The 9,880-nt window shown below is 45.5% G+C and overlaps 1 protein-coding gene and 1 pseudogene across 2 annotated transcripts; one reads left to right on the top strand and one right to left on the bottom strand.

Annotated features, from left to right (window-relative positions):
- Window positions 1-3,964: 3,964 nt before the first annotated feature.
- On the top strand, window positions 3,965-4,562 carry LOC149352828 (uncharacterized). The gene has a single exon (XM_089577247.1). It carries the CDS (start codon window positions 3,965-3,967, stop codon window positions 4,532-4,534), a length of 570 nt encoding a protein of 189 aa, XP_089433373.1. The 3' UTR covers window positions 4,535-4,562.
- Window positions 4,563-5,590: 1,028 nt separating this feature from the next.
- On the bottom strand, window positions 5,591-9,344 carry LOC149352827 (uncharacterized; annotated as a pseudogene). The gene is made up of 3 exons (XR_016289557.1): window positions 9,116-9,344; window positions 7,517-8,207; window positions 5,591-6,017 (listed from the first exon to the last, which is right to left on the bottom strand). The product of XR_016289557.1 is annotated as an uncharacterized LOC149352827 (transcript).
- Window positions 9,345-9,880: the final 536 nt, after the last annotated feature.

Genomic DNA, 9,880 nt, shown 5'->3' with positions numbered 1-9,880 from the left:
CCCCTTTTCCTTGTTTTGTCTCTTCTTTTTTCCCTTTCTTTCTGGTTTTCTTGTTTCTGCCCCTTTTCTTCTAATTCTTGACTGCACTTTTCTTTTGTCTTCTTTGCTTCTTCTTTCTTCATGTTGATCTCTCTCTTCTTTCTTCTATTCTCTCTCTGCATTTCAGTTCTATCCTCTTCTACTTCCTTCTTCTTTTTTATCTTCTGTTGTAACTCGAATTCTCCTGCACTCTGATTTGGATTCCATGGCTTGCGGATGCCATGGCTTGCGGAAGAAAAGGGCCCCCAAGCTGGGTAACCTTGGTGAAGAACAAGTTAACTTGTAGACAGCGGTGAGACCTCTCGCGCGGCTGTAGCCCAGTTGTGTAGCGTCAAAGAAGAGTAAACTGGGTACTGACAGAGGACGCTGTATCTTATATATAAGTAACAGCTGTATCTTTCCGGTAGTCACAAATGGAGCGGAAACGTGGAAGGTAACCAAGAGAGCACAGTGTTTCAGAGAACAAACGAGAGTTAATAAGACACTAGTTTGTAATCACTAAAAAAGAATAACGATGTGCATTGCATGTAATGGCAAGGCAAGATAACCGATGGTTGTCAAGGGTAACCGATTCCAAGAGAAGGCAAGCGCTGCAGGGACGGTAGAAATATATGTGGGCGCATGAAATTAGTTTTCGGTGATAGGGCCGCCCCGCTGGCACAAGACCAGGATAATTGGAGAGAGTTGAGAGGGACATTTGTTGTGCAGTGGGCCTGGTAAGGGTGATGATGATGATGATGATGTTTATAGGCAGCCTTAAATTCTGGAAAGGAATTTCAAGGAAAGGTTCGCGGAAGGAGGTGAAAGAAAATGAGGAAAGTATCCAGTCTCTCACGCTCGTTGTGGAAAGGACACATATGACTTGTGTCTTACACACATGATGGCTTGGATTCCTTTAACAGTAAAAACTGCTTGCTTGAAACGGGCAGCCACCCACAAGAGAAAACAAGGAAGTGCAGAAGAGCGCTCTTCAGGAAAGCTATGCGAAAAAATTGCAGAATTGGAGAAATATTGCAGCAAAAAAAAAAATTCTGCAGAACCTTAATGCAGCGCGAAAGCTGCTTTTCTGCAACTCTTTACGCATTTTTTTCTTGAATTCTCGTTGCAATTGTTTCAACATTTATTTCTGGAAGTCGTTACTTTTATTGTTATTGATTTGTTTTCTTGTTTTTTTTCTTGTCTAACTTCAATCTTTTCCATTTTATTTTTATTTTCTTTACTTTCTGGTTTTCAATTTCTCTTTCTTTATTTTAGTTGATTTTATTGTTGTATTTGATTATTAATTGTTTATTTTATAGGTTTTATTTTGCGCTCCGAACTTGCATACCCTTAGAGAACAGGATTAGTAACGCTTTCGCCATAAAAATCATCCGTCTCATCCACAAGAATTCGGCTGGGGCCGGTGATACACACGTACCAGGCTTGACGAACACGGCAGGGCTATAGACCAAAAAGAAAAGACAAAAATACACCCGGTTTGAAAATTTCAGGGCTGTCAAAATGAAAGTGCATCAGCCGGAGAAATGGCGTTGCATTGTTCCGGACACAGCTTTCTGGTCGCCGTAACAATGGCCACCAATTCCGCGAAGGATATAAGAGAGAGAAGACTGAGGGGGAGCAGGGGAGGTGTGTTTATTTACTTGAATTAAGCCGGAATAAAGTGATTCCAACGCGAGCCTTTTCTTCACATTGTTCAGTATCAGCAGCTGCAATACTGCGCGACGAGTATTGCGCTAAGTGGTATGATGCCATGCTTCCTGTTTAGGGCAACGGATGTCATTAATGAATACTTAAGTTTTCTCTCCTCTCACAAAATATTAGGCTTTGAGTATCCACTATATATTGTTCCTCCAGAAGTTTTACGCTGCCATCCTAAAGATTGACCAGATATTTCGTTTAGCCTTCTTGAATGCTGTTTTCTTTGCTATTCTGAATGCCTATTTTACCCTAAGCGAGGCAGCAGCGCTAGCAGCGCCATTTATCTCGTTCACAAGCTGAGAGTTAGGTCCGCCATATTGGTTGCGGCGAGGAAGCGGCATAACTGGCATAACTCTATGAGAAGCGGAGTCTGCGCAAGGCCCGCGCGGATTCACAAGCCGCTGGTCATCCGTTGATCGACCCACATCATATAGCGAAAATGCCGGCGCACTGCTGTGTCCCCTGGTGTAAACAGCGAGGACTCAAGGATCCAGGCGGTAACAAGGTGCGTGGTATTTACTTTCACACACGCGTAATCCGTGGCCGAGAGGTAGGGAAACATCGGACGTACCCTTATTAATAGTCCTCTCGTTGAAAAAAGATAACCTCGAGTTAACTACAAATGACTATATACCTGTTAGAGAAGTAACGTGTTGTACCTTAACTGATGTTAGTGAAAGTTTTGAAAGGCTTCCTTTCTTTCTCACGTCAACCCCGCGATGTTTGTCTGCCTATACAGCAGCACGACCTTTTTTTGTTTACCCTCAGCCGTGGCAGCAGCCTTGTCGTTGGAGCAAATTCAGATGCTGTGAATGTGCAGAGGCTGTAAATATTAGGGACATGGCGCTCGCTCTTGTAAGCCCGTGGTCACAAGGACTGCATTAATGCTCCGCTCGGCATTAATCGCGCCGCGGTTGAGATGCCGGATAGTGCGGACAAAGCGATGGGCGCACATTCTCGCGTCGGTGGCACACGGGGACTTCCGATCGTGATCACTGTGGTCCAACTAACCGAACCGCACCGAGTTTGCCGAGCTCTAGCGCACAACACGATCGCCTACGATTGCGGCCGACCGCAATATCCGTATCGCGAAAATGGATACGGTTGATGGATAAAATGGAAATGGTTAATGGATATGCAGCCTGGTAACAAACACTTGCACCGTTGAGGTAGAACTATGTTTATTATCCGAGGTATTTTTAAATGTCGCGCGCAGGTCACAGTAGTCATGTATTGCACATATGGATTACTGATGAATGATTTGTTGATGTAGGTTTTAACTGCATGTAAATCGCTTGAAACTTGCAGGTTTCATATCATCGCTTCCCAAGAAACGCCACATTATACAAAAAGTGGATCATCGCCATCAAGCGCCACGAAGGGAAATATTTTAGTGACAAAATGCACAAAAGTGTGTTCAAGGCATTTCCTGCCATCAGACTTTATTCCTGGTGTACTCTGCGGCAACAACTTACTGCGGCAAACAGCCTGCCCCAGTGTGTTTAGCTTTGGCAAAAAGCAACAGCTCTGCAAGTCACCCAAGAAACGAATATGTGAGATTTCAGATCAAGCTGTTGCTCAAGCACTGGCTGTAGAAGACAGTGAAGCAGGATTTTCTGGTGACCAGTCTACTGATCGACCATCTGCAGCAGCTTTAGAGTCTGAAGCACATGAAAAAGAGGGAGACACTGCCAGCTGTCCACCTGCTTCTGGTACAACCTGTTTATTAAGTAGTGGCGAGCCTGTCAATGAAGTGGAACGTCTCAAAGGTGTGGTTGCCACACAGGGCAATGAAATAGACAGTCTTAAGTATAAATGTGAAGTCCTCCAGGAGCAGCTGCTCCAGACAAAGACAGAGATGCACCTATCTCTACAAGAAAATCACCGCCTCGCTGCACGTCTTGAAGAAAAAGAAATTAGAACAAGCTTTTGCATTGACAGTTTTAAACACTCAAATGAGGACTTTCTTGCTTACACAGGAATACCATCATATCAGCACTTCCCGGCATTGATGACTTACATCAACCCCGGAAAGAATGGGAGTAATGTTTTGAGGAATGCTGGCATCAAAGCCAGCGGAGGCCGACCGCGGAAGCTGACAGCAGAGAATGAGCTGTTCCTCGTACTTGCAAGGCTTCGTCTCGGCCTCTTTGAGCATGACCTGGCACACAGATTTGGGATCACTCAGTCAACAGTGTCACGCATATGTGTGTCATGGATTAACTTCATGTACATAAGACTCTGCAAACTACCACTCTGGGTATCAAGAGCTGGTATCGATGCAACAATGCCTGCAGCATTCAGCATGTACCCAACAACAAGAGTTATTTTGGATGCAACAGAGTCTCTCCAATCGAGCTCCTACTCTACTTACAAGTCTTCAAATACTTTTAAAGGCCTCATTGGTGTTTCACCAAACGGCTTAGTGAGCTTTGTGTCAGAGCTCTACACAGGTTCTATCTCAGACAGGGAGGCCATACTGAAAAGTGGATTTCTCAACCTCAAGTTTGACAGAAATGATTCCATCATGGCAGACAAGGGGTTCTTGAGTGAGGACCTTTTGGCAAGCAAAAATGTCAAGCTAAACATTCCACCATTTCTGCACAGGAATGCCCTCTCTGAACAACAAGTCAGGGAAACTAAGGAGATTTCTTCATTGAGGATCCATGTAGAAAGGAGAATAAGAAGGGTCAAATCACTCCATATATTTGATCAGCCGGTCCCACTCACACTGGCCCCAAAATCAATCAAATCTGGACTGTGGCTGCTATTCTCACAAACTTTCAAAGCCCTTTGAGCAAACCTTCACAACCAAGCACGCAACAGCTGGCACTTCCACCATAGCTAATGTGTGAATAACTTAGAGGATGACCTCTATGAATGCTGCCTCAAACCATGCAGCAAGATAGCATGGTGCAGAAACTTCCCTCACCCCAACAATCAGGAGAGGGCACAAGGACTACAGTATTATGACTCAACAGATTCTATGCAATCCTGTACGAAAAACAAGTAATAACTACAGTGATGCACTAAATTTACCGTGCTTTACTGATGGGTCACACTCATGAAAGCGATCACTTAGCACAGAGAAGAATGACCAAAATTTTGCGTCTTAAAAAGGGCTGGTGCCATCATGGCGTTAGGAATTTCGGCTTGTTTTGTTTGGGAAGTGGCCACAAAATGTACGCTTGCAGACTATGCAGGCATGCCTCTGTTAATTTGATGACATTTCAAGAAATCAATAAGTGAGCATCTTTCCCATTTTTTTCTTGCCCCTATTCAGCACTACATGTTTCACCAACTAGCCCAAAAATCAACCGTTTTATTCTATACCACATGACCTTTCAACTAGTTACTTCTGAAAATTAGCTTTCGTGTGACTTTTTTTTATTTATTTATTCATGAAATGCAAAAATATACAATGGGTGATCAAATGACAAGATAAGGAATGGACAGTTATACAAAGGAAGCCACACATACAAAAAATCACTAGCTGCAATATGTGTAGATCACTACAATGAAGAAAAACGAATGGTCAAACCACAGATGAATGCAATCTCAGTACAGCACATTCTCAGAATTCTCACACCACAGCATTGTTGCGAGCAGCAAAGTAAAGCATAGCAGTACTGAAAAAGAATTCATCCAACTGTGACTTAACATAGTCCCACTTCCCTTTATCGAAGTAAATGCACTCCACAGCAATCCACTTTTCTGAGAAGACTACAAAGTCTGCCCATTTGCATTCTGTGACAGCCATCTGTCCTAAAACTTGATAAAAAATATTCATCATCGCTCTTGAGCTGAGTTGTACCATTAACAAATTCAAGACAAAAGTTTTTAGTAGGTACAGTGTCAGCTTCACTGTCTTTCAAAGAGTAAGGGCATTTGATCTCTACGACACCATAGGTGCCTTCTTCGGGGTCAAAGGCCAACCTATCTGGGCTTGCACCCAGTCATGGAGAGCCAGGGTGCACAGCAAGGCCACAATATTGCAGGGTCACGTTGTGTCCTGCAGCTCTCATTGTAGTGGCATACCGCTCCGCTGCAACAGACTCGTTTTTTTTTTTCCCATACTGTATAGCCCGTACCCGGGACAGATCTTTTGGGTCCAAGAAATTCCATAAACCTTTCTCTGTCCATTCTTTTCGCCTCATGACCTTGCCAAAGGTAGATGCTGTGAGGCGGTGCCGTCATGCTGAGTGCCACTTGTCGCTCAGGGCCTGCTGCCCGGTATTTGCTTCTAGGTCCTGGGCTTCCTCAGGAACAAGCTGCAGGTGCTAGGAAAGAAAAACAATATGTATTTCCCGCAAGTCTGCACTTTATTGCATTTCAGCAGTTCTCAATCATCCTGCTTGGTGCACATCCAGTCTTTTTCGACTTTTGCTCGTAAAAGTGCATCAGATGATGCTAATATGAGCATGCAAAATGTTGATCGATTCAATGGCCAAACTGAAATTTTCACAATTCGCTGCAAGCCAGACATCTTTCATGCCTTGTGTGAGCTGCCGCACAGCTGTTTGTGTTGTTATATCATGCTGCAAAGCTACTTTAATTTTTGGCCTATTCTATGAAGTGTTAACAAAACACCACCTTACACAAGACCATCTAACAAGGGGTGGGGCAGGAGAAATAAAACATCCTGTGTCACAGGCATCATAATTATCACTGTACAGCATTTGGCCACGACCATGGCAACAGAAAGTTCGAACTGTCGGCTGTGCAAACATGCGGCATGCTTTACGGCTTAGTATTCTCAAGCACTTCATTCTGAGAGAAAACACGAGCCATGAACTGATGGTCAATCTTGGCTGTAAAGGGAAAGCACACACCCACTACCAGTCAAAGAGAAGTGCTGCTTCATTACGAAATGTAGGTTCACTTTCACCACCAACTGGTATTTTTGGTAAATTATGAAGCTACAGTGCATTTAGCAAAGGGCTGATTACATGGCTTAACATGGCTACTACTACGGTTGGTAAATAAGCATATTAAAATTCCGGTCCCCATGCTGGTTCTTTACCCTGTACGACTGCCCCTGGCACTCGTCGAAAGTAATATGGCAGCTAGGCGAGCTCTGACCGATGCTCATTACTTTCAATGCACATTATGTGAATGACAAATTGCACCAATAAAAAACCGGAAACTACAACATGAAAAAGAGCAAGAACACGCAGCTGGCTGTGAATCAGTCAATAAAGTGAGCAGTTTTAGCTGTGCACACAGGAGGCAAGAATATTTTAAACAGTAATCGTTCCCGTGAGCCAGTTCATGAGATAAAGAGCACTTTATGCCCAGCGATTAAGAGCAGCAGGTCTAAATATATAGTATAGTCAGACATGCATGCTTTGAACACTATCACAGCAGATGCCCATCGCCAGACTAAATGGCCTTGCAGCCTGGATGGTGCTATCACAGCCAGTGAATTTTTGGAGGTTACATTTTAAACCTTTTAACAAGATCAGTAGCAACACTTTCCATGACCTGGCATATAGATGGTGTGTAAGTGCCAGCAAGGCCTCGTCAACGAATGTTAATTTACCAGACATGGTGCTCAATATGTGCTCTTAATCACTCAGACCTGAACGTAAATAGACATTAAGCACTAATGCACAGTTAGGACAGCAGAAGCATTTCAACAAGCATGCTTACTGTCATGTAAAAAGCACTCGCTATATGCTGGACAAACAAATAACACTTTTGCTGCCATAAACACATGGCAAACCTGCAAAAGCACCCTGTAAATGCAGTGAACGAAAGCAACAACTAATGTGCTAACCATCAGGATTTGTTGTTCGTCAGCTGTGAAGACAGCAGGAAATGTGTGCGGCACTGCACCAGAGAAAAGCTGCAGTCGTGGGACAGCACAACTGGTGCCTGCACCAGGAGCTATGGTTGATGAAAACCAAGTCTTGAAATCATGTGGACTGTCCGACTGCTGGTAGGTAAATAGCAAGTCTACTGGAGCAAAACCTGCCTTTGTCTTCACCAGTGGAACCTGCACGTCCAGCAAGACAGCGGCAAAAGGAAGGTCGACCAGTGCCTCCAGCTCTGTACCAAGTGACTGGATTGCGGCTACTTGGCTAGCTTCGTCTTGGTAGTCCTAGCTTGCATCCAAAAGGCGAGCAGCCACTGGCAACTGTGCACCGCCTTCTCGTGGGGCTCGCCAGTCCACGTCAAGAACACTGGCAGGCTTGATGCCTTTCTGTCTTGGGCGTCTCCACTGCTGAGGCGGCTCTGTGCAGGCAAGCTCTGGTGGTGGCTCTGCAAATCCCTGCTGCTTCAACAGGGCTAGCAGGCATACTGTTGCAAGGACATGACTGCAGGCTCCACTCTTTCCTGCTGGGAATTCACAGGTAGTGGTACGAGGCACGCCGGTGGCAGTGTGAAAAGACAGCTGCACATTGTAGGGACGGCCACTTTTCTTTTCACTTCGGAAACATGTGCAATGCACGTGGACGATACCAAGTCTGAAAAGAAAATCCAGAACAGTGCTGTGGTACTCATGAAGTTCAAAACTTATCCTATAACACTGGTATGTGCATTGATGGGAGAGTGCCCAAGAACAAAGACATCTCAATGCATGTAAGATACAACTCTTGCATAAAGACCTTACGACCAGTGTTTGTTTCATGATTAAAGCTGCAATTAAAACTGGTTCTAGCAATCAAACGCTTTCCTGGGTGTTCATATATAGGTAACGTAACCACACGAAAAATGAAACTACACACCACACCACACGAGATGAAACTAAAAAAACAAATCCTGGGGCTTTGGGTACCGCAACCACCAAGGCACGCCGTAGTGGAGTGCTCCGGATTAATTTAGACTACCTGGGGTTGTTGAACGTGCCCTAGAACGGAAGTCAATGTACAAGGGCGTTTTTGCATTTCGCCTCTATCGAAACGAAGCCGCCGCGACCGAGACTCGATCCCTCAATCTCGCACATAGCAACAGAGCGCCTTAGCTGACTAAGCCACTGCGGCGGGTGAGACAAAACTGCGAGAACCAATTTGCAAGGCAATATGCACCACTCTGGGCACGCGGCCGTTCGATTGTGTATCGGTGCGTCTGTTTCGCAAAATGTTTCTGCGGCGATTCGGCGTCCGCCCCTTCAACATATAAGAAACCGGTCGCATCTTATCAACATAACGTTACTCGAGCTTGTTGCTTCCGCCCACAAACGCTCCTTGAAACGAAGAAAGAGAAGCGCCCACTATTCGGTTGCGACGAAACTTCCATATCAAATGAGCGAGGTACGAATGTGGGTGTGCGTGTAATGGAAGAGGACAGAGCGCCGGGGCAAGGCTGGCGTCAGACGCCGTTCGCAGAGTATGCCTAGAGCGCTACAGCAACACTACAGCAAAAAGTTGCTTACCCCAAGTCACACGTGTTCGTGCGAAGCGATGACGACGAACAGTAGGCCTCGATGGCAAAGCTGTAAGTACGCTTTCTTGCGTTGTCGAGCAGAGCGGCCTTTCTGGTCGCACAACCATACTAATGTGCGCTCCGAAATATGCGGGACGACGGTCAAATCCGTCGTCCAACCTGAGCTGCTCCGACTCGGAATGCATAGCGGCTGGTACGTGACGAGAGGACTTACCATCATAAAACTTTCGCTCAAATACAAACAGCGTACAGGCTGGCAGCTCAACACTCGCCAAGGTAGATGTACTATGGTAGCGTAGGCTGCATAGAAGCCCATACGTTCAAAACATGGCGGCTCATGGTGCGCAGCCAGCGCCGTCTTCGAAATGCGTGGACAACTAAAAAGTGACGTCATAATTAAAACAAAAACGCGACGTTAAAGTCACGTGTTTTAGTGACGTCATATTTGTGACGTCAGCGTCACGTGTTGCTTGGCGGGAAAAATAAACTGCTGAACGCCGCGACGCTTCAGCGCGACACCCGACACGAGAACGAAGAAAGAAGACACGACGAGTGCCGACCACCAACGCTATTTTTAGGTAGTCAGTTCTCGTTGTGCCTTTTTCCTTCGTCCTCGCCTCAGGTGTCGCGCTGAATGTCGCAGGTGTAGCGCTGAAGCGATGAAATGTGACGCCGCCAGACAGGTTATCGCTCGCACATCGTGCAACCGCACACCTCTTTTTTGCGTACGGGGGCCCCATGGCCACAGACGATG

The sequence above is a fragment of the Amblyomma mixtum genome, chromosome 3 (genome assembly GCF_055824585.1).
Source record: "Amblyomma mixtum isolate Tamu chromosome 3, ASM5582458v1, whole genome shotgun sequence".
Taxonomy (NCBI): domain Eukaryota; kingdom Metazoa; phylum Arthropoda; class Arachnida; order Ixodida; family Ixodidae; genus Amblyomma; species Amblyomma mixtum.
Note: the sequence above shows the minus strand (reverse complement) of the source record. Positions and strands in the feature narration are given on the sequence as shown.